Source organism: Phocoena sinus, chromosome 2, assembly GCF_008692025.1.
Source record: "Phocoena sinus isolate mPhoSin1 chromosome 2, mPhoSin1.pri, whole genome shotgun sequence".
Taxonomy (NCBI): domain Eukaryota; kingdom Metazoa; phylum Chordata; class Mammalia; order Artiodactyla; family Phocoenidae; genus Phocoena; species Phocoena sinus.
In genome coordinates this window covers 136,546,076-136,571,713 of record NC_045764.1, presented here as the reverse complement: position 1 = coordinate 136,571,713, position 25,638 = coordinate 136,546,076, and the positions used below count along the sequence as shown (strand labels likewise).

Sequence of the window (25,638 nt, the reverse complement as noted above, 5' to 3'; positions counted from 1 at the left end):
TGAGCAATCATTAGAGAAGTTAGCAATATATGGACAACTTAAATGTGTATGCACACAGCTAGACTGAGTTCTCTGAAAGAGGTCAGGCAGATTCTCAGAATCACTAAGCAGACTGGTAAGAATGTGCCAAAACACCATGAAAATGCCCGCAAAGGAACATAATATATCAGGAGGAGAGTATGATTTTCCTTATGTGCTTGGAACCTTTTCCGTTCTCTATTGTTTAGAATAAAATTGTGGGGAATCATGTCTCTTTTTTTGGCTCCTGTTCTTCAGTCTACACCAAAAATGTGGGTTTGGTTCCTTGAGATTCTGTCTTCCCTCTCTGCAGCCTTCCTCATGGCCTCATTCACAACCATGGCTCCACTTACCAACATTAAGATGAGATTTCCCATATTCATTTCTCTAGCCCGGTGGGCAGCTACACTCATGTTTTTCAGGCAGTTTAAACTCAGTGGGCCTCAGAGAGAATTTATTCTCTGTCTTCCAAGCCTCTTTCTGCCCTTTGTATGTGGGAAAGTTGTATTATGGTCCACCCAATCAGCCACACCCAAAACCCAAGGATCACCCCAGTCTCCTCTTAGCTTGCACACCCAGTGGGTATTAGATCCTGTTGACTCCTCTTCCTTTAATATCTCTTATGTCTACTACCCTCCATTCCCACTGCTACTGCCCTAATTCTGGTCTTTATTACCATTGTCCTGGGCCACTGCTGTATCCTTTATTCTGTTCCTTCAGTTTCCAGGCTCACCTGCTCCTAATCTGTCTACCTCTCTCCACTTCCAGAGTGACTTTTTTGAAATCTGGTCAGATCTCTCTTGCTTAAGACCCTTCAGTGACTCCCTATAGCTACAGCATAATCTCCAAGGTCCTTATAAGGCATATGAGGCCCTACATGACTTGCCCTTGCCCGTTCACTCCAGCCTCATAACCTGTGTTCCTGTATCTCCAGTCTGTTCGCTGTGTCTCAGGGGGCCTCGCTCTCATGGTCTTCTGTGCCTTTGCTTCCAGGGCTCCCTCCACCCTAATGCCCTTTTTGGTAAGCACTTGCTAGTATTTCAAGATTCACTACTCTTCTGGTAGACCTGACCACCCTCTCCTGTATATGCCTGCTGGATGCTAGACACACATCTTAGCCTGTGTAGTATTTTATTTGACCTATTTGTTTACAAACTTCTCTTGCTCAAATAGACTGAGAGTTCCTGAAAGAATTGTGACTTATTTGTTACTTTATCCACTGTCTGGCACAGGGCAAGGCATGCAGTGGGCACTCCATAACTACTGGATGAACGCATGAATAAGTATGGTCTCGGGCTCTCCTAATTTACTGTAACTTGGACAAATCATTTACTCCAGCAAACAGTGCTTCTTTGTCTTTAAAAATTTGAGTTTAAAATATCTGTAGCACAGGATTTTCTGAGAATTAAAAAAAGCCACTCATTCATTAATTCAAAACATGGCTTAAACTACCATGAGCAAAAACGTACATAATCCCTGCTGTCCTGGAGCATATGATCTAGTTAGAGAGAGAGAAAATAATCACAAAAATGAATGTAAAATTACAACTGTGATCAGTACTTCAAAACAGAGCCACATGTGGCTGGAGAGTCTGTGATAGAAGGACTCACCTGGTCAGAGAAGGCAGGGAAGCCTTCCTGGAGGAAGTGATGAGTGAGCAGAAATCTGAAGGCTGAGGAGGAGCTGTTAGGTGAAGAGGGAGGAAAATTTTCCAGGCAGAGGACGTCAGAGTATAGCATGTCCAAGGAACTGAAAGGAAGTCAGTGTGCCTGGGATGCAGAGAGCAAGGGTAAACGTGGAGCAGGGAACAGAGGCAAGTGGAGGCTGCATTGTGAAGCCCTGATTTGGCACAGGAAAAGACACAAAATAAATGTTAATTTTCCTAGTCTTGACTTTCCCTCATGTTTGATTTCTAAAGACTTAGAAAAAAGCTGAAAGAAAAAGATCATTCTCTTTTGCTGGAAATGTAGTGTCAATCTCATTAGATACCCACGCATTCCCCATGAAAGGGAGAACATCCTTTTGGTCCTAAGAGTACTCCTGAAAAAGGGCAAAAGTTCTGGGATTCAGAGTCCAGAATTAAAACATCCTTCAGCTGAGCAAAAAACACCATCAATGACTTTCATTTTATTCTGGAAAGTGATAGTTTGCAAGAAATGCCACCAAGTTAATGGCCAAAGGGAAGAAAGAGCCAGTGGTAGGTACCAATTACAATAGAAGGACATTTAGATGACAAAGCCACTGGGTTGGCACAAACTTAAAAGGGACTGAGATGGGAAGTGGTCTCATTCTTGCAGCTTTAACAAGTTTAATGTGCTCTATTTCCAGCTAATGAGTACTGTAACTACTATTGGGAGAAGGAGAAACATTGAGGGGTGAAAAGTCTGTGGGCCCTGATGAAAAACAAACAGAAAAAGCAAGCTGATTCCCCAGGATTTTAGGGTGTGCCTCTAAACCGAGCGAAGACGGATGACCCATCATGCTCATGATGATGATGTGTAGCATGTGCTCTCCTCCAATAACCTGGCACCAAACAAAGGAGGGCACAAGTTGGAGAGTCCACATGCTTCTCTGTGACATGGTCAGAATTCCGATGCTGAGGTTCCCTTGCCCAGGGACCATGTTTGCTGCCACCTTCAGTCTTCTTAGATGAGGGGCATGTTGCCCTGAGATGAACACTGTCAGCCATGGCAGGTGGGTTATTTTTAGTTTGGAAGCTATAACTCAAATAATTTAGGATATCTGTGGGAGTTTGAGTGCCGATTAGTCTCATTCCTTCCCCTGAGTTCTGAACCAATCCAGTCAGATTGGAGCCTACATAGCTGCCTTATTTCTGGAAAACCTGGGTTGGAGGGCACAGCCTGGACCTGTGATTATAAATCGGGCTTCTTACTCCTTCATCCTCCTGAAATGAATTTTCCATCCGGTCCCCAGCAGAGCCTCCTACTGGATGAAGGAGAGGAGCCATGTGCAGCTCCAAAGGAGTATCAGAGAGGGTAAGAGGCAGGCCCAGGGTCGGCTCTAGATTGAAGATCCTTGGCTCAGCTTCTTGTCTTGGGCAGGGCAAATGAGGCAGAGAGAAGGGCTTAAGGGGTTGTGTCTCCCTCCCCCAAACCCCACACTTCCAAGATGAAGGAAGTTCCTATTGTATGGACATGTTCAGAAATGAAGAGAAAGAACAATGACTTAATGTTTTTCAAGTGTTGGCGCAAAGTATTTATTTTATTTATTTATTCTCCAAAATGCAATAGGCTTTTGACTGTAAAATAAAAAGGAAAGTGACAGAAATGAGCTCAAGTTGATTATAATATGGTATCTTATTGAAGGAAATTTTATTTAATTTTTAAATTATTGGATATTATTTATACTGATTGATCTCTGCAACCCCCAATTTAAAACTTCTTGTCCCTGGTTGTGAGAAGAACAGTTCAGACTTCAAATAGCTTCTCTTTTTTATTTCAGTTATTAGAGACAACTTGCTGTTCCATGAATGAATGGTCTTGCGTGTTTGTGGAATGTATTAAAATATACATTGACGTAGAGGACCTTGATATTTGTCATGTAAATATAGAGCACAGGGTGTGTTATTATTGGTCTGGAGATGCATCATCTGGTATTTCAGTTCAGTTTCTGTTGCTGTGTGTTCTTAGCCTCACTGTACTTCAATGTTCTCATCTGTAAAATAGGAATAATGAATAATACCTACCTTGTGGGGCCATTACAAGGATTGAGTGAGTTAATAGCTGCAGAGAATTTAGAACATGGTCCCACACCAAAAAAAAAAAAAAAAAAAGTAGAATATGGTCCCACCTAGGAAGGGAGCTGGGAAATGTAATCTCTGGCTGGGCAACTACATCCCAGCAACACCTGTACAATGTACAAGGGTAGCATGAGTAGGTGGACTGGCAGCCATTGTTGCCATAGCTTTGAAGGAGGTTTCTGTTTATTATTGCAACATTTCCACCTGAAATGCTCATTCAGTAAAGTAACATGGAAGTAGTTACTTGGCCGTCTTTGCCTCTTGGAGTAATGAGAAAAAGATAGTACTTTAATTATCAGGAATACTTTTTGGAGGAGTGACTTCAGATCATGTGGTCTCCCTGTAGGGATATTTGTGAGCTTTGTGAGTTGGCTCTTGGCTGACTACTGTATCACTCCCCAGACTCACCTATGGTGGTGGTAAACAGATTTATGCACATTGACTGCAGTTTATTCAGAAGGGAACATTAAGAATACATATATGAATATTAGATTCCAAATGAAAATTACTTGAATTTCATTGACTTCACGTGTCTTCATTTGAGATCTTTGGGGGAAAAAAACAAAGTAAAGAATTGGACTATTAGGAACTGATTTTCATCAATGTTAGAGAGGGACTGCCAAATAGCTTTTTTCTCAGTCATTTTTTTGGCTTGAATTATAGGCCTAATTACTTTAGCTCTCAATTTTGCCCATGTTGACACAGCTAAAACAGTAGGTGACTTAACTAAAACTGCAGAGGTTGAAAGAAACCAACCCTTCAGAGCCAAATTAGAATTATCTGTACAGTGTTTTGTAGATTATAAAGCACTTTCATACACTTTTTATTGAGTTGATTCCACATTCTACCAAGTGGGATGAAGAATGCTTTGGGGGGAAATTCAGCAATTTTTCAAGTCAATTTAGTAGGAAACTCACATTGTTTGTCATAGAACAATAAAGAGCTGTGCTGTCATTAACTCAGCAGTTGCATTATGTTTTAATTCTGCTACTTAAGGCAGCAGTCCCCAACCATTTTGGCACTGGGGACCGGTTTCATGGAAGACAATTTTTCCAGACTGTGGGTGGGGGTGTGTGGATGGCTCAGGTGGTAATGCAGGCGATGACAGGGAGCGTCAGAGGAAGCTTTGCTCGCTTGGCTGCTGTTCACCTCCTGCTGTGAGGCCCGGTTCCTAACAGGGTGAGGACCAGTACCAGGGGTTGGGGACCCCTGACTTAAAGCATTTAAAGCTTCCCTTTCATTTAAGTTTAACTGGCAGTTCACTACAGATACTCTTTTACCCCTAGTGTGGATACTAGTCCAAGATTTGTAAATCTGGTATTCTAGTTAGCAAACATGTATGCAGGTTAATCCCAATTGTTTAATAACAGAGAAATAAGAGTAACTCTCCCTTATTAACACAAAAGAAAGAAAGGCCTGGGTGGATAAAACCGTCAGATAATCTAAAATCCTTTTTTCAGTCACCATATTCCGTCATCCTATTATGTTTTTGTTTTTCTTTTTTTTTCTGAAAGTGCCAAAAAAGAAGTACCGGAAGATGGACTGAATATTTATTTCTTTTCCTGTCTCTTGTCCTTTTCTTTCGTCTTCTCTTGGGTAAGATAATGAGATGGTCATAAGCAGGGCAGGAGGAAGAAGAAAGACATTTAATGAAAAGCCAAGACAAATCAGCCCCTGAATACCTGAGAAATAACAGTGCTCCCACCTATTTTTAACTTCATGGGCTTGTCCCGTTATATCTTAGACATAGCAGTAGGAGTTGGCAACTCAGGTGGGTACACTGCAGTGTCTTCAGGAGATTCTTCACTTGATGGAAAAACTACTTCTGATACTCAATTATGGAAAAAATATCTTTCATGAGATATTTAAAGTCTTAATCCAAAATGGGAATATTTATATCTGTAAATGAATATTATTATTGGTTTAAAGTGAGTTCTCGTATGCTGGTTTATTTGTCAGAAATTAGCTTTTAGCATCAGAAGATGCATAATAGATATATAATAATTCCTCATTTATTGGAACAACTACAGTAAATTACACAATATAGTACTATATTTAGTTTTTTCTTAATTAGATTTAATAAGATTGTTTTTACTATAAAAAGAAATCAATCACGAGAATACTTTTTCTAATATAACTAACCAGGTATTTTAACAGTTTATAACTAATGAGATAGAATACCCATATGTCTCATAGATTTACACTTTGCTCTTTGGGGGGTTTTTATCTAAGAAGCAACTTAAAACACATAAGGAAAGGATAATGCAGTTAAAGCCTAATTTATGAACTCCTTTAAGGTAAGGAATTATATTCTTAATTAACAAATCTATATTAATTTATAGCAAACCATCTGAAATGCATTGGTTTGAAATTTTCATTAGAGACAGTGTTCATTAGAGACAGAATGAAGTATAAGTTGGCCATAACTTGAGCATCATCCAAGGGAGTGCAATGACTTATTCACCAAAGAGCTCCATTTACCTGGAGTTCATTCAGGGATCCCAGAGGCATAACCACGGCGTTTCATAAATAATACATCTTTCCATTTTTTTCTAAGCCCTAGATTTTCCATCTCTAAAATGCCAAGACTCCCTTATGAACAAATAGGGATATTGTTAGAAGGTTGTCCACGTTCTTTGAGAACTTGAGATGTTAAATAATGAAGGACAGAGGACTGTGTCTCAGTCTCGTTCATCTTGGGGGATGAGTATTTTTCACAGTCTATGAGGTCCCTAGAGGAGAAAAACAGTAACCTAAAAGATGCACAGTCACAGTTGCATGATTTAGCATCATGTTAGCTAAGGAATCAGCCAGCAGCAAAGATTTCCTGTTAGTGTACTTTTTTTTTTCTTTATCTTGGAGAAGGAGAGGAAGGAATTAGACTGCCATGGAACTTAATTTGGAAGGGTGTAAATTGTTATGTTCACCTTCTTTTGCTTCTTTGGTAGCGCTCAAATTACCTAATAAAGTGCTGAGCACATTGAAGGCAGTTAAATGTACTTGTTGGTAAGTTGAACAATGGGATTGGCATATAATAAGCACATTTGTAAATGAAAGTGACTAAAGAGTCAAAAAAAATCTATGAGGGATAACAACTCATGCAGATTTAAAATCATCTCAGGATCATTCTAAAAGATGTGGAAACAGCAGGTTGATTCACACAGTTTGGTTTTTTAAAAGTCAATTACATGATACAAAAGCCAACATATTTTTTAAATGTTCTGTAGACAAAACATTAGTTGATTGACTAAAAATTTTATTTTTCCAGAATTTGTGTGTCCTCAGCCTCCATATATAAAAAGTAATTTTGGTGCTGTTGTCTTCAAATGTTCTATTTGTTCAGATTTTATGAATTTTTTTTAGTCTATGTATTCTCAGAAGTAATTACAAAAGGCAATAGCAATAAATAATGAGTAGCATACTCCAGTCTAAAATAAAATGGTTCTTCAGCAATTTAAATGTAGACATTTCTTCTTACTGTGTTTCTTGTTGTCTCATACTTTTAAAAAAAAGCACAGGGCTTCCCTGGTGACGCAGTGGTTAAGAACCTGCCTGCTCCAACCCAACCATTTTACAAATAATGGACCAAAATATCAGTTGGAGAATGAGAATGTAAATGGGTTGTCTTGCATCAGGCTATTAGAGAAATAATTCAAAATACAGATTCTGTTGCTGATGGAGGACTTAGATATAGGAAGGAATTCATGTCACTACACAATTCTTTTTTTTTTTTTTTTTTTTTTTGCGGTACATGGGCCTCTCACTGCTGTGGCCTCTCCCGCTGCGGAGCACAGGCTCTGGACGCACAGGCCCAGTGGCCATGGCTCACGGACCCAGCCGCTCCGCGGCATGTGGGATCTTCCCGGACCGAGGCACGAACCCGTGTCCCCTGCATCGGCAGGCGGACTCTCAACCACTGCGCCACCAGGGAAGCCCACTGCACAATTCTTAAGTAAAATATTTAAGACTGCAAGCCTTTCGGGAAGTAAATCTGATTTGAAATTTTAAAGTGTCTATTTTCATTTCTGAATACCTGTGGTTGAGCTAATCACTATTAATTTCCATGAATTTCTAGCTTATGAAAATAGATATGTATGTACATACATACATACATAAAGCTTGACCATAGCATTAAGGTTTTAGATGATAAATTCTGGGAGAGAACCATAGAAATGAGTAGAGCTCTGAAACCATTGAACTGGCCTTAATGCAAACTTGATACATTTCTAGATCCCAACCATCTAAATAAAAGGAAATCATGCATTAATCGTTGAAATCCCAAGTTCTGTGTCGTTTTTGGCTTTTGGTTTGTTTATTTGTTCTATTGTGTTCCCCATATGTGGCATGCACTACACCAGATGATCTTTTTCTTAAGACTCAGACTTTCCCGTGGCTTTGCTTAATCTGTGTTCTCTGCCTGAGGAGGGTGGGACTTCTGTCTCCTTCTGTTGCCATCCTATCCGTCCACCTAAACATCAACTCCTCTGGGACGCTCCTTGGTGTCCCACAAGTCAGAAAGGACTGCTTTGTTCTCTGCCTTCCCACACACATTGTCCTTCCTGTATCTTCAGGTCATTACCTTTCATCACAGCTGTAGCCAATGTACTGTAAAGTCCTGGAGGGCAGCAGACTATGTCTTACCTTGGTATCATGAGACCTGCTTATTGACTCTGTCCTTTGCAGATGGGATTCCAGTGACCACATGATTGAGTCAAATGGATCTTTTTCCCCTCAAACCAGCTAAGAGGTGCCTACACCTTTGATGTTGTCGGGGATTGTTTAGACTGTTGTGTGATAAAGCCAAAGAGAAATAATCCTTTTTATTTTAATTCTGTTTATGTTTAATCTTAATGCAAACAAATTCTGCATGGCCTATCTTATAAGACTGCTTTTCAGAGTTCTCCTTTCTCAGTTTCTTGCACAATGTGACAGGTTTCTGCAAGGAGCAGGGCTTGCTCCTTCAGGATTCCAGCAGAGAGTTCTCATCAATTATTCTGGAATTCTAGCAGCAAAAACACTCATTGCTGGGGAAAGTATCCATGAAAAATTTTTTCATTTATCATGAGGTTTAGTGGTGAATCTTTTCATATTCATATTCATATTGTAGAGCCTCAGAAATGCTATGTATTGATACTGACTTTATTCAGGTGCCAAATCAAAAAGCATCTTTCCTAAAGTACATATGTTAGTAGTGTCTTGAAAAACATCCTAGTGGAGATTGCAGTGCAGAATGACATGACTTCATGTAAAAGACCTTCCGGCTATTACTGTTTCCATTTAACATTTGCTAAATACCCTACAGAGAACTTCCATTCTTTTTAGTAATTGTCTGCATCAGCTCAGGTGGCTATAACAAAATACCATAAAATGGGAGGCTTATAAACAACAGAAATTTATTCCTCACCATTCTGGAGCCTGGAAGTCTAAGACCAGGATGACCCGTCTGGTGAGGGCCCTCTTCTGGGTTGCAGGCTTCTTGCTGTGTCCTCACATGGTGGAGAGCAGAGAGCAGCAAACTCTCTCGTGACTCTTATAAGGGCACTGATACCATTCCTGAGAGCTCCACTCTCATGACCTCATTTAATCCAATTATCTCCCCAAAAGCTCTGCTTCCTCATACCATCACATTGAGCGGTAGGATTTTAACATATTACTGTCTGTAACAGTAATGAATACTTAAAAAATAAGCAGGATAACATCATGATCAAGAGCAGTGGCTTTAGAGTCCAACTATCTACGTTCAAATTCTTCTTCAGTTATTTATAGGGTAACCAATTTGTCTTGGTTTGTCCAAGACACTCCCAGTTTTACCGCTGAAAGTCCTACATCCTGGATAATGCCTTGGGCAAGCTAAGATGATTATGACTGTAGAAATTTGATGCCTTGTTCACGTCATGTACTTTCTCTAATTCTCAGTTTTCCCGTCTATAAAATGGGGATAACAATAGTGCCTTCCTCACAGGATTGTCAAAGAGCTTAAAAGAGTTAATGTATGTATAGCTATTAGCACAGTGCTTAGCACATAGGAAAGTTAAATAAATCCAGCTATTGTCATCCTAGCTAGTATAATTTTTTTAAACAATGAGTCACACAGAATTAAATAAAAGGAGGGGAAGAGAACCATGTTAATATGTTAGTGACAAAGCTCAAGGCCCTGAAACAGTCATTTCATGGATAAGACTCCCCTGCCGTCATCTCTGAGCCATTGATAGAATAGAAGCTGGGGTGGGGGATGGGGGTGAGTCTATGTGTAGCCCTCTAAACACAGTCCAGGGCCCTGTAGCCTATGGGCAAGGATGACAAAAATAGACCAGGTCAATAGCCATGATGCATCCACCATTCTGAGGTAGAGCCACACTTCAGTTAACCTCTAGTGGTCCAGCCCTTGTGAGGACAAGACAGATGATCTAAATCCTGATTTTAGTCATTGGACCATGACCACATTTTGGGAAGAGCTGTCTTAAAAGATACAGTTGCTTTGAGGTCCTATTTTTGTGTTGCCAAAGAAAAGGGAATTTTTCAAACATTTGGTGAGTCCTTTGTAAACTTTGTCATTCAGTAAGAGTTATCGAACTCTTATTAAGTGCTAAGTACTGTGCTAGAGATACAGAGACAGTAGGACCATTCTTGCCTTCAAGTATCTCCCAGTCTAATGTGACTATAAGTTAAGGTAGACAGCCATGCAATAAGGTTTATAACTGGCTGGTTAACTGATGTATGTGGCTTTTCACGTAAAAGTGACAACTGTGGCACATTCAGAGAGATCAGGTACCCCAGTAATGGACCTATCCCAGGGCGTTTTTTTTTTTTTTTTTTTTAGCTGTACGCGGGTCTCTCACTGTTATGGCCTCTACCGTTGCGGAGCACAGGCTCCGGACGCGCAGGCTCAGTGGCCATGGCTCACAGGCCCAGCCGCTCCGCGGCATGTGGGATCTTCCCAGACCAGGGCACGAATCCCTGTCCCCTGCATTGGCAGGTGGACTCTCAACCACTGTGCCACCAGGGAAGCCCTATCCCAGGGCTTTTATACTGGTGTATAATATTTGCACTCTGGCCCATGGGCAGGAGTAAGAACAAAGCAGTTGAAACAGAGAGAGGAAAAATTCAAGGATTCCATTATGTTTCACCAAAAGAAAACAAAAAATTGCATATTGCCTCGTCTCATCCTTTAGGTCTTAACTTGAATGTCACCCCCTAAGAGTGTCCTGAGCATCTTTTCTAAAATAACCCATCTCTCTCCACTGATAAACTTTTATTTTTTTTTCTTATCCAGTTGTTGGTTTCCTTCAGAGCACTTATTTTAACTGTTAGTTATTTTACTTGTTTGCTGTATTAATTAGGGTGTAGGCTAAGCTTCTGTAACAAAAAGATACAAAAATAGAGTGGCTCAAACAAGTTAGAAGTTTATTTCTCTTATTTGACAGTCCAGAGGCAGGTGAACGGTCAGGTGAGGGTCTGCCCCAGGGCTCCCGCTTCCTTCTGTCTTCTTGCCCATTTTCTGTGAGTACTGCCTTCATCTGCATTGTTAAAGCTGGCTCAAAGAGACCTTGTTTATAGACTAAGTCATGGGAAAGGCAAAGAAAGTGGAGGGCAACCAGCTTTGTTTTGAAGGATGTGATCTAGAGGCACATACCTCACGTCTGTTCACATCCTGGTAATGCGTCCACACCTAGAGGGAAGTTGGGAAGTGTATAGTCTTTAGCTGGGTGGCCATATGCTAAAATTCCTTGAGGGGGGTCTGTTGCTAAAGGGAAGAGGGACAAGTTAAACATTGGGCAACAATGAGCAGTTCTTGCTATGCCTGCATAGTTGTGTTTTTGTTTGTTTGTTGCTTGTTGTTTGTTGTTTAGTTCTGTCCTCTATGGGGCCAGGGACTATATATCTGTCTTATTCACTGTTATTTCCTCAGAAACTGGAATAAGTGCCTAGCATATAGTAGGCACTCACTATATTTGGATGAATGAAGTTAAACAACTAAACACTGAAAAATATAATTTGCTATATCATAATTGGGTTTGGCTTGTCTTCATAATTCTCATGGTACTACTAAACAGTTACTTTAGAATGTTCATGTAGTTATTGATTGGCATCATCTAACATGGTGACTGGCAGGCACATAACAAGTATTCAACAAATGCTGTTTCCTTCCATTTCTTTTAGTTAGGAAGAAAAGATTCATATATAGGATATAAATATATGTTAAGAAATAATATTGAAACAATCTTGACATTCAGAGAAGAAATATGAAACATTAAAGAATCAAAGAATTTACCTTAAAGGATAGCATTTTCAAAAATCAGTTCTCTCGGGGGTCATCTGACAAACAATGACCAACAGCCAACAAGCAATTGGATAGCTCTGTTTTAACTGTTGGTTTCTTCTCAGAATATAAGTGCATCTTATTAGCGTCTGACTTAACAACTTCCAGATAAATAAAAAATACGTTGAATAATGTACATGAGTTTGGAGCAAAAATAATAAAAACAAAGGTAGAAGAGCAGATATATATTGACTCTGGCCTGTTCCTACACAGTTAGGAAAGGGAAAGCTTGATCCTGTATTTTCTTTCCAATTGCTTTTTTCAAGAAACATTTATTTTGAAAACCACTTTGTGTTAAGGGACAGATAAAAATTTCAGCTAATTGTTACCCAAATTTTCTAAAAAAATAATACTTAAATGTGATTGACTTTTGTTTGTGGCCCAATCTGTTAATTCAGTCCTTAAATAGAACAAGTACAATTCTTAGGAGTCATGACTAGAGGGCTTTAAACAACAGATGTGGGAGATAATGTCCTGCAGATTAGTTTTAGGAGTTTATAAAAAAAACCATGAAAATTTAATGCTTATATTGAATTATTTACGTAGTAATTGGTTGCTGGTTCCTCTTCCAGGACACATTTGGTTTTGGCTTCTGCTCTCATTTTATGAAATCTTATAGAATGAAGAAATGCAGTATCCTCTGCAAGCTTTTATTTATTTATGGTTTTATCCAGACTATTTAAACTGTTCATATACTAGCTTGTTTAGGGAGTCTATTTTTTTGCCCTCAGACATGACAGATTCATTTCAGACTACTTAAAAAAGATGCCTGTGAGATGGTGTCCAAAATTTAGATGAGATTTGTAGAAATTCATATAACTCTCTGAATACATTTGACTGAACATCAGAGCATCAAAGCTTCTGTCCTTGGAAATTTATTACCTATACTTTGGCCTATACAAATCCTCCACATCCTTCAAGATTGAGCTCTTCCTGACAGACCTTCACTTCTGTGAAACTTCCTGAGCCAGGCACTTCTGTATTAAAGAGCTGAACCCACCTTCTCTGGTCTCTTTGAGAGCTGTGCTCTCTGGAGCCTAGAACTCCAGGAGATATATATATATATATATAATTTTTAAAAATACATTTATTTATTTTTGCGTTGGGTCTTCGTTGCTGTGTGCAGGCTTTCTCTAGTTGCAGCGAGCAGAGGCCACTCTTTGTTGTGGTGCGTGCACACACACAAGCTCATTGCTGTGGCTTCTCTTGTTGCAGAGCACGGGCTCTAGGCATGTGGGCTTCAGTAGTTGTGGCTCGCAGGCTCTAGAAAGCAGGCTCAGTAGTTGTGGCGCACGGGCTTAGTTGCTCCGTGGCATGTGGGATCTTCCCGGACTAGGGATTGAACCCATGTCCCCTGCATTGGCAGGTGGATTCTTAACCAGTGAGCCACCAGGAAAGTCTCCAGGCTATATTTAAAAGCAAGTTCTGGTGAATGTTCACTATTTTTTCATGGCATCTGCTGAAACCACTCTTTTTCTTAGCCTCTGTGTACTTACGTATTAAAAAAAAAAGTTATAGTGATCATGTAATATTGCTTTTATAATTAAAAAAAGATCATAAATTAATTTGACATGACTCCCAAACCTGTATGCTGCCATTGTGGGAGCTATTATTGGACTAATTGCTCTAAAACAGTCACTGGATCCTTGTTTCCCACCATCTCTATTGAAACCCTCACACTGGCTTCATAATCCCAGCCACCCCTTCTAGCCTGACTTCCCACTGCTTCCCAAGGTCTCCTGTTGGAGTTGGGATTCTTTCCTACTCATTACTTCATCTTTACCTTTGCTATTATTTTCTGCTCCCAAAATAACTTTGTACTGCTTCCCTCTGCCTCTCTAAAGCATATGTATTTTCAGATCCCCAGTGCAAGTCTCATTTTCCTCACAGTAGCAATCTTTCTCCAAATTCCCCAAAGCACAGTGCATTTTTATTGATCATCATTCAGGTAGCTTATACTAGAACAGTGCGATATTTCAGTTATCCCCTTCAAATATGCAGTTGATTGAAATTTTGCATTGATGGCAGAAATTATGTGTTTTGAATTTATTGCTTATTATTTATTGTTCTTTTTCTTCTTGGAGATAAAAGGAAGGAAAATGGGAAGAAAAGGAATCTTGATGTAGTTTCCTGACTGAGCACTCAAGCCACTTGGATCAGTACTCCCAAACTCTGGCACATCAATGGCTGAGTTATTGTTTTGCTTTAAACACTACCTGGGCCCATAGATCAGATAGCTCAGAGAAGCAAAATGAATGCTGTTGTTGATAAAGGGCATTAATCTTTCTTTTCTTTCTCCTTGATTAGTATAGCTACTTCTGGGCTCCATTTTCTGTACACCTTAATAGAATAAATTTTCTACATATATTTGGATTGTGACTGCATGTGATTGTGTGTGTGTGTGTGTTAAAGTCAAGTGGTTTGCCTTTGAGCCTACCAAGTGATGCATCCTGAATTCCAGTTTTATGTTAATTTGTCCCCACATGTCATTCACCTGTTTCTACTCTTACAACCTGCATTCCACATGAGCTTATGTTTAAAATTAGGAATGCTCAAAATCCCAAATTAAATTTCAGATACTCTAGAACATAGGAGCTAGATTTTGAAAACTTGAGGAAGAAGGTGTACTGTATAAATGCAGAATGGTAGCTAATGTTAATCATGCTATTGATCCTTTCAGGTCCAACCACAGAAAGGGTCCTCCTGCCCAGTGTGGCTCACGCCAATAGAACAAGACTGAGTTCTTCGTTTAGGAAGGAAAGGAAAGCTTTATTCTTTAATAAAGAATGGAGAGGTGGGAGCTCCCATGTCAGAGAACATGCTCTCGGCAGCAGCCTGTGGGCGGGGCTGCTTTATAGGGATCTCCTCAGAGGGGAGGGGGAGTGGGCGGAGTTTTCCCCTGGGGCGGGTCGCAGTGTCTCTGCTCACAGCCTGCTGCTGTGGCCATCTTTAATTGAGTGTCATGGGCAGCACTTCTTCTGCACGGGACCCACCTACCTGAGGTGTCAGCACAGCCCTGTCTTGCTAGGACCTCTGATCTGAAGGGCCAGGTGCTAGGCCTCTGCCTGAGGCAACCTATGAGCAAACGAAACTAGACTAAGCACAAAGGAAAAGAAAAGAAAAAAAAAAAAAAGGTTAGACTTTATTACCCAGATTCTATTTTTATTTCCTGGGAATTGTTAATGGGCTTGCTGGTGACAAAACCATTCAGTCTCCTTTAATCCTCACAGCAGTTCTGAGAATAGTGCTAATAGCATCTGTTTTGGAGCCAGATTGCCCTAAATCCGAGATCTGAGTCTGTCTTTTCTGGCTGTGTTCCTCAGTCAGTTCCTTAACCTCTCTAAGCTTCCATTTCTTTATCAATAAGTATGGGTGTAGTTTTAAAAAAAAGCCCTCAGATTGTTTAAGCTTGAAATGAGATAATCCATTTTAGTTGTTGTTATCTTCCTTTTGCAAGTGAGGAAACAGATTTCCTGAGAATTTAATGACTTATTAAAGGTGAGTAACTTGATGGAGATGGAAGGCCAAGTCCTCTAAAGCTTGGGACTTTTCTGTCACAGAATGCCACACTCAAAGCACCCTCACACAAGAAACCACAGCATGTCCTAGCACTCCATACTTCGTGCCCTGTCATGTCAGGCCACAATACAACACAGCACACACCATGTCACACCACACCACAGCATGCTGTAACATACTTTATACCATGTCATGCCACGTGACATGTCATCTTTCTAACAGAATTATCCCTCAGTCATCCTCCTTTGTCCTTCCTTATGTGCCTCCCAAGTCGTATCACTTTACATAACATTGTTTTAGATTCCAGGGATCTGTGTTCAATTCCCAATGCAGGCACAAACTCCAAGATTTTCAGCAGAGGATGCATGTCTCAGGCACTGGTCTGCATCTGCCAGATGAAGGACATCTTTTTTTTTTTTTTTTGGTCAAGACACAGTATGGGCTGATGGCAGCCCTGCGAGGGTTGCCTTATGCTGTGTGGACATAGATTTCCCTTTATAAAACACATTCTAATGAGACACACCAACTCTAGCTTTATCTTGATCTTGTGGATTATTCCAGAGTGAGGTAAATTCCTTTTCTAGGGTCTTCTTCAATCTGTTCTAAATGAGAGATGCAGGTCATAGGCAGTTACAAAAAATCTTTGCATCTGACTTTAATGTCTTTCAAACTTATGAGATATACCCAGTGCTGTGGCTAAAAGTGCAATTTGAAATTATACAGTTTTTAAAAAAATTTATATACCCACATGTTTTAGTTGGACATAAATGCAACATGAGCTAATATTACCAAGTAAAACCTATATGCCAGCAAACGTGCTTAGTATGAGGGAAACAGTGAGGTACAAGGTACAGTTCATGTGTCTTAGGAGCTCCCAGTGTGAGGAAAACAAATCATGTGAAAGAGAGAATGAAGAAGGCTCTAGCCTGAGCCATGAGAACCTAAGAGAGGACACAGGTTAATAAGAGGATCATAATAAGAGGACCTTCCTCCTCTTATTATGATCCTCCAACATCACTGCCACCCCCCAGCATTCACTGCCACAAGCAGCCAGGGACACCCAAACTTCCAGTTACAAACAATGACTTCACAGTGGATTTTTGTGACACCAGATTTTTAAGCCTACATATATATGGGAATGTCCTCCACTTTGCATATGGTGAGTGTTCAACAAATCTTTTTGATTGAATTAATACGTGATTAATGGTAAAGCTTATAATAAAAGTTCTTGGATGTAACTCAGTCATATGGTAATATGGAGATAATCATCCATTCAGTGATTACTGAGTACATACTATGTGCAAAGCACAGTGCTAGGAACTCAAATATATGAAGAAGTATAAGACATGGTTCTCAACCAGTATAGGAAAAAAGATAACTGGTGACAAAGGCAGAGAAGCTGGTGGATCCCAAACAAATGGTCATGCCTCAGAGTGGAGATGAGGGAGAAAGCAGTGAGGAGTGGGGTGTTAGGAGGAGGCTGCTTAGAGGAGGTGTGGCATCACCAGAGGCTTTATTTGGACTTAGGGAGGAGTGAAGGGGCCTTTCAGTTGAGGAAAAGGACCTACACAGAGGTGTAGAAGTTGAAAATCTCATGTTTGTGGGTGAACAGGTTTGTTTCTTGAGCAGGCTCAGAAATAAAACCATAAAGGCAGACTGGGGTCTCATTAATGATTATCCTGAATTCTAAGCCAAAGGATGGGCAAAGATGCTCACCAAAAGCTTTGGAACAGAGAAGTGAAGCGGTGAAAGTGGTGTTTTAGGGAGATGAATGTGTCAGCTGTGTGCAAGGTGGCACAAAGAAGAGGCAAAGCTGGAACCCTTAGAACACTGAGGAAACTATCACATTAATTCAAGTAGAAGGTGATAAGGGTCCAGCTGGGGAAGTAGCCATGGATGGGAAGTAAGGAAGAAAGGTCATGTAAGAAGGTTTCTGAGGATCAGCTAGATGATTCTCTGTCGGGGGAGGGAGTGAAAGAACCATTAAAGTGTAAACAGAAACATAGTACGTATTTCTTTTGCTACTATCAGTATATACATAGCATTAATGAAACGACCAAGAACAATTATTTTTCTCTTTGGAAATTAGAGAGCAAAATTCTTCAACAAATAATAAAAAGATTGGGATAATTTTTTTTGTTGTTCCAAAGGTAATTCTTTGCATGGTGAAGGTAACTTAGAGCTTTTTCTGTATTGAAAACATAAAGAGTGGAATATATCTAAACTTAAGTGGGTGGATTAGTTGGTTGCATAACTCTGTGAATAAACAAAAACGGCTGAGTTGCATGCTTTAGGAGTGAATTTTATGGTTTGTGAATTATAAATCAGTAAAGCTTTTATTTAAAAAAAAGCAATGGGAAGTCTAGGTAGGGTTGTAAGGAACTTTTCTTAAGCTCTAAGTAAATTATAAATAAATATTTACCCCCTCCTCCCCCCCAATTTTCCCCACCCAAGAAGGCTGCAGAATCACATTTCCATCTTTGAACACAGGCAAAAGAAGTCCCCACACTTCGACGCTCACCAGAGCTTGGGCTTACTTTGCATCGCAGCACTTGGCAGCTTTATGCTTTCCAAGACCCTGCTGAGAACTGTCAGAGAAACTTAGACAGTGGTTTGCTGCTGGGCCAGGTTTTTCCCTCTAACAGAATTTTCTGCTAAAGTGAAAACTCCACAGGCAATGCAAGCCCTGGCTCTTCATAGTGGGGGAAAAACCCAAAACTTGCTGAATCATTTTTTATTAAACATTAATTTTACAATTCCGACAGCTAAATCTGTTATTCTGGCAGGCGAGCTTTAAATAAGGCAGTGAGTTGGGGAAAGAAAGAGTACTTACTCATATTCTTAAACCCCGAGCATGTCATCAGCATTGGCTTCAAGTCTTTTGCTAGGGAATGCAGGCTCACCTTTTCCTTTTTACTCAATTAACTAATCACATAGATAAATTTTTTAAAAATGGATGTACCTTAATTTCTCAGTGCCCGTTTGTCATGTTAAATAACAGGTACTTAATTTTAGAAGAGAATGTTTTCTAAGTGACACAGAGGCTCCTGGAGCCTCCCTGGCATATCCATCCCTCATAGATGGCTCTATTGTCAAATGTGTCACAGCCTCCATACCGTGGGCCTGCTGATTTCTTAGCATTTAGAAAAGATGAGTGGGAGTTTCAGGGGAAAAGCCTCACTGCCTAACCTCTGTGCAGGCTACTACCATCCATCACATAGGCAGTCTAAGGGCAAATGATTCTGGGAAAAGTGAATGCAGATTCACTTCGGGTCAGTGTTTCTGGCCTTTAATTCTTGAATTTTAACATGCATCTCTCACCCTACTCCTACTGTCATTCCAGTTTTTTATATGCTCCGCCCCTTTAAAAAATATTTCTCAAATTAATGGAACTATTGTCCCCTATACCTGTTAGTGTTGACTCTATTCAAGCAATAATTGGTGTTTTGTTTTTATTTTTAATCCAGATGTTTATCTAATGGAGCACATCTACCTCTGTGCTCAGAAAACCTTTTCATATAATCATTCTTTCTTTCTGGCATTCTCAATGTTTCCATTTCAGTGCAGTGAGAGGGTCTTTACTGAGTTACAGAAGTATCATCTTAAACCATAGACCCCTTATCTCCACCCTGAGGAGTCAGAATGAACTCCAACCACAAGGGAGAAACCTCATCTGTGGGCACCAAACACTCGCCTTCCTTTTCTGTTGTCTTGGTAAATTTCAACATATCATACCCAAGTCAGTCATCACCACGTTCATGACAGGATCCATCAGTTGTATCACTAGAAAGTACTTAACACCCAACCACCTGCTCATGGAGCTGTGCAGAGAACCCTGGCCTTGCACTCTTGGGACTTCAGCATCTACAGCAGACCCCAGAGGGCAGTGTGAGTGTGGACTGGCTATATTTAACTCCTCTGGCTCAAACGACCCTGATCACATGTCACTAGATAGGATAAAGTACCAGATGGACAGATGGTATATATTGTAAATGCTGGTGTCCTCCCTGCAAAATAGAGATAATCATAAAATCCACAGCTCTCATTTCCTGAGTGTGTATACTATGTGCCAGGAGTAGAGCTAAGTGCATAATCTCATTTAATCCCTATAACAGCCAGATAAGATGGGAACTATTATTGCCCCCATTTTAAAACTGAATAAACGAGTCTCAGAGAGGCTACCTTGCCCAGAGTCTCACAACTGATAATAGAGCCAGAATACAAACCTAAGCTGTAGGCTAGCAATCCAGTTAGCTTGATTCGGTAAGCATAAATCAGAGTCAAGAATGAGGATTGTAGGATTGAAACTTTCCTTGAGAAAAGTCAAACTGTCTTCAGCTAGTCATCATTCCTTAGTATTGCCAAAGAAATTAAAAAAATAAAATACCCACCATTTAGGAGACTACTGAATTTGCCTAGCTCATGATTAGCATTTCTGATCTAGGACATCGGTGAATACAAAAGCCTGATTTTATCAGCACATATGATTTCATGGCAATAGTTTTAGCTTATTTTCATTCTTCTTCCACTTAGCTTTTGACTAGAAATAGTGACCTATGGCTCCTTCAGCTTTTATTATAAGTACTTTCCTAAAAAGTTACTTGTAAAATGAAAATTTGAAAATCAATCCCATTTTAAATTTGCTGTGCCCTCCTGTCCAGCCACCTCCCGAGAGGGCACATGTGAGTCCGCACATTGACTCTCAATGTACATCTGCCTCCACATGAATCAGGTTTCTAGATGGCCAAGGCAATAGCCAGAGAGAATGAGGAAATCAGATGTTCCCAGGAATCCTTGCTTATATAAAGAAAGTAGTAATTTCTAGTCTAGACAAGGAAAGCCCTTTTATTTAGTGGATTTGTATCTAACAATGTAACAATATTGGTTCCTGCCTGGGGCATCTGGCTTATGCTGTCTGCCTCAGTCCCCACAGCTGCCAGCTCTGCGGGAAGCGCTGACAAGGATTAATTGGCTTTCCTGAGCCTTGAGGCTCAGTTCTTCTGCTTCCCATTTCCAGTGATCCCACAGGACTCTGCTCTCATATAATTTACTGTCTGCAAGGACTTCCTGTTTTCAAGAGTTGTATCTAACAGGCCCTATGTAATGTATACACATTTTCAAATTCAATAACTTCGAACCTTGAGAATCTTTCAGGATATTTAACTCAATTTAAGAAATGGGACATGACCACATTTAGAGTATTTAGATTATTTGTTGCTTTTATGAGGGTTCTTACATGGTGCCATTTAAAATGTGTGATTTACACTAATGGCTTTGTTCCTCTTCCTCTACTTGGTAGTATTTGTAGAATGTGACAAAGGAGTCCTTCCAATTTTATGCTGGGTTTTCTGAGCAAGACGAAGCTAGTAAGATGAGGATTTCAGGAGTGGGAGTTCTTCCCAATAACTGATTCTATTTATAGTCTCTCAAGTAATACAGATGTAATCTAGAGTCTATTCCCTCACTTATTGCCATATATTTGGCAAGCTCTGTGGCATCACCTCAGGGAAAATTATATTGATTCCATTGTACAGGCAAAGAAGAAGTAAAGGAAGCTGTGTCCCACTATGGTGGCAGCCAATTGGTATAAAGATCACAGAGAGTTGGAAGAGACTTCTGCTGTTGTCCCATCCAACTTTCTGCCAAATGCTGGTTCCTGCCTAGACAGATTCTGGGCCTCTCTCTCTGCCTGCCCACTGGGATCATAACAGTCTTGTTACTGAGATTCACCTCTATCCCATTGTTGGATAACTTGAATTCTGGATAGTTTTTTCACATAATAGATTAAAAACATCCTCTTTGTAACTTGCATCAATTAGTTTGTTCTGCATAGAATGCCTACTCATTGATTGATTGGTCCATTCATTCATTTTGTATTGGGTGCCTACTATGTACAATATAGTGTGCAAGACATGAACCTCAGACTCCAGGAACTGACAGGTTGGCAGGAGATGACGTAGAATATAGAAGTCGTGTGTCATGCATGTGACACAAGCAATATAATTAAGTGCTACAGGATAGGGGAGGGAGAAAAATAGGAAGGGGGCAGGTCTTGACAGGGTGGTCAGCAAATTCATCTTGGAGTGGGTAGCATTTAAAGCTGTTTTTCTTTAATGGGGTTAAAGGTGGAGATTTGGATGTGGAGATTGTAAGGAATAAGTGTTGGAGAAGTGATGGGTAGTTTTTATTAACCAGAGCTGAGAGTTTGAATTGGAGAGTGAAAGGGCTAGAAAGGCTGGTAGAGTGAGTGTGACATTGTGAAGGGCTTTCTGTGCCTGGAGTAGAGGGTAAGTGAGAGGAATAGTGGAGACAGGGCTGTGGCCAGCTGGCATTCACATCATTCATGTCTCTCAAATGCTAGGCTGCAGAGTTTAAGGATTATCCAGTGAGGCAAGGCAGGGCCCTGGGACCAGTTGCTGAATAGGTGACAGTTGTGTTTAGTGTGATAACTGGTGGCAGGAGACAGTGGGCTGCAGGGCTATAAGGGTCAGGAGTCCTGTGGTGGCCCCTGCAATAGAAACATTGACTGAAAGTTGAATGATAATGACTGTGACACAGCCCTGGAAACTATCTACTGTGTCTTCCCCAGGAGAGCATCCCCTCCCCCACTCCCCAGACTATTTATATCCAGTGGCAAACCCCTCCTTACTTTCTGGTGAACCATTACTTATTAACATGTGGAAGTGGTTCCAGGTAATTGTGGTAGAGAATCCCAGGATCCAAATGTCTGTAGTGAAATATCTCTGCATTGATTTCCCTGCCTCCAGTGAGGTCTACATGTAGGCTAAGCCCATATAACGAAAGAAGCTTTAAATATCCTTTAGGATAATGGTGTGTGTGCACACATGGATTTAAATTGAATAGTTTTTCTTTGGTGGTCTATGTATGGTAGACAGTAAGACCCATCATTACTACTATTCCTTTTGTTATTGAGTTTGTTTTTGTTTTTGTCTAACTTGAAAAGAGGGGCTGCCATATACAAAGGAAGTATAACTAGAAGACTAGCTGAAATGTCCAGATTTAAACTGGCCTGTTGCTCACAAAATTAGGCTACTTGCTGAATAAAGTGAATGTCACTAGCAATTTAGGGGTATGTTCCAACCTGTCTTCTCACACATTGTGTTATTTATGCTTTATTCTAAACTTCAAAATTACCTTCTTTAATTTTGCAAATATTTATTGAGTACCTACCATGTGCCTGGCCCTGTTTTAGGTTTTGGGCTACATTAATGAACAAAATAGTCAAAGATTCCTGCCCTCGTGGAACATACCTAGCAAGTGGGGGGGAGGCAATCATTAAATAAGTAATGAATAAATAAGTTAATTATATGGTATACTAGAAGGAGATAAGTGCTACAGGAAAAAGAAAAAGTAGAGAAAAGTAGGAAGGGACAGAGTTGCTTGGGAGTGTAGGGTGAGTTGTAGTTTGAGATAGAGTGGTCAGGGTTGCCTTCCTTAAAAGGTGACATTTGAGGAAGACTTGGTGGTGAGTGGATTAGGTATGAAGGTAAAATGCAGGTATCTGGATGAAGAGAATTCCTAGGAAAGAAAGAAGCTCCTGCAATGGTGCTAAGCCAGAAGAGTGCTAGAAGTGGAGGCTCTGTGCTTTTCCATTCCCCTTAGACTAACAGTGGCTCATGTAACCAAGGAGAAAGCTAGGAAAAGAAAATAGCTAAGTTTATTTGTAATAAAACTGATTCAAAATTACTTAAAAAAAAAAAGAACACTTCACAGACTGATATAAGGAGGTACAAAGGACACTAGGCGAGGTTTTCTGACTTCTAGACTGCTTGGGTCTGAATCCTGACTCTGCCACTTCCTGCCTGTGCGATCTTTGGTGTGTCATTCAGCCCTTCTGTTCCTCAGCTTCCTCATCTGTCAAGTGAGGCTAATTATAGTACCTATCTTCTAGGATTGCTAGAATAAATAAAAAGCTTGGTACTCTGATACATAGCAAGATTCAAATATTAGCTATTAATATTATTATGTTACTGTTACTACCTTTGTTACTTTTATGAGTTGGTGCCCTAATCTGGAATGTTCTTTGAGTGTGTCTTAAGGGCTGAGTTTGTGTGTATGTGTGATCTCTTGAGAGTGTGGGGCTTAATTTAAATAATTGGTTTTAAAGAATTAGGTAAAATCCTGCTGCTTAGCACATGATACGGCCTCAATGAATGTTAGTTTTCTTCCCCTCTGGCAGTATTTTACAGCACAGAAAAATAATAAAGGGTTTTCTTCTTCTGCTCGCTATTAATGAATTTTTTGGCTCGTTTATGAATAAAAGGAAGGCCTGGTGAAAGCATTGTATAGACGCAAACTTGGAAACTTAACTTTGCTCTTAGAAACCCACCAAGAAATTCCCAGTGGGTCATTTTGAATATCATTGGAAGGCAAAGGGTGGGTAGTGGTGGGGAATTGAAAAGAAAAACAAAATGAGGGGAAAACTGAAGAAAGAGGGAAGCACTCCATTAAGGTGATACCACTTTGGGATGAGGCCACCAGAAAACTGGGAGTTCCTTTCTCTGAGAACCTTTACAAGAGAAGGGATGGCATCAATCCAGGTAGGGCAGGAGTCCCTGAATGAAAGGGCTGGACCAGAGAGCCTTCTCCCAGCTTGTTGAGTCTCCAAGAGCAACCATTCTCCCTAGTGGACTAGCCTATTGTTGTATTTACACACCTGAATTTGCCTATATTTCCACCTCTGTTTAAAGAGTCCTTAATACTTTAGATACAAAGAAGGCTTCTGTTGAATAATACCAAGTAAGAATCAGTCACTGTATATTGAAGTATCAGATGTTGAGAATCAACTTTCTAGTCGTCTGGGGTGTGTCCCCAACATCTCTGGATGTGGCAGCTTATGTGGTCTGCTGCCAGAAAAATACCAGTGCTTGGGGCTATCAGGGAGACAAGGCAAAGCAACATGAGAGCGGTCCGAAGGAGCTCTGAGGTCTTGAGGAGAAAGGATGCTGTGTCTGCATGGGCCAGGGTGGGTGGTGGGTTAGGCTGGAGCGAGAACTGGTGCCAGGCGCCCCCTCACTGTCTGCGGCCGTTTTGATTCACAGGTGCAGCAGATGTTTCCAGGGCCATGGATCGTACCTTTTCAACAGCAGCAAAAGATGGGGAAGGAGTGTGTTACACATCTCTGATTTCTGACATCTGTTACCCACCTCGGGAGGATTCTACATATTTCACTGGAATTCTTCAGAAGGAAAACAGCCACATCACCACTTCAGAGAGCCCTGAGGAGTTGCGTACCCCCGGTCCCTCCTTACCGGATGTGCCTGGGACGGAGCCTCGTGGCTTATTTAGTTCTGATTCTGGAATAGAAATGACTCCTGCAGAGTCCACTGAAGTGAACAAGATCTTAGCAGACCCCCTGGACCAGATGAAAGCAGAAGCCTATAAATACATTGACATAACTAGGCCAGAGGAGGTGAAATATCAGGAGCAACGTCACCCCAAGTTGGAAGAGAAAGACTTGGACTTTAAGAATGAGGACACTGACATCTCAGCAAAATCCGGAGAGGCCCGTGAAGCAGAGAAACCATCTCCTGTGGAGGGAAAAATCCTCAAGGACCATTTATTTGAAGAATCAACGTTTGAACCATATGTAGACGACATCTCTGAAGCACAGCACGGTGCTCCTCTGATCACGGCTCCTGTCAGAATCACGCTGACTGAGATCGAGCCTTCTGTTGAAACTGCTACCCCAGAGGAGACCCCCGAGAAGCAAGATATCTGCCTGAAACCAAGTCCTGACACAGTCCCCACAGTCACCGTCTCAGAGCCTGAAGACGACAGCCCAGGATCCGTCACTCCTCCGTCTTCTGGAACAGGTAAGGCAACGGGTGTTCCCTGCCTTGGGAAAGCCCAGCATATGGAAAACTGAACATTAAGGAGTGAAGATTTGCATTCAAAATACTTAAATCTCAATTTAACTGATTTAATTAACATATAACTTTTTCAGTCTTGTGCCCATTATGCAAAGGTTGACATCTGGGATTTTTCAGAGTCCTGTCAG

General features: G+C 40.6%; 1 protein-coding gene across 2 annotated transcripts in view; it reads left to right on the top strand.

Moving 5' to 3' along the window:
• RTN1 (reticulon 1) overlaps positions 1–25,638 on the top strand; it is a 239,513-nt gene that overhangs the window by 82,680 nt on the left and 131,195 nt on the right. For both annotated transcript variants that reach the window (XM_032624721.1, XM_032624720.1), the window contains exon 2: positions 24,680–25,453. In XM_032624721.1, the coding sequence (XP_032480612.1) occupies positions 24,680–25,453 (774 nt within the window). The remainder of the gene's footprint in view (positions 1–24,679; positions 25,454–25,638) is intronic.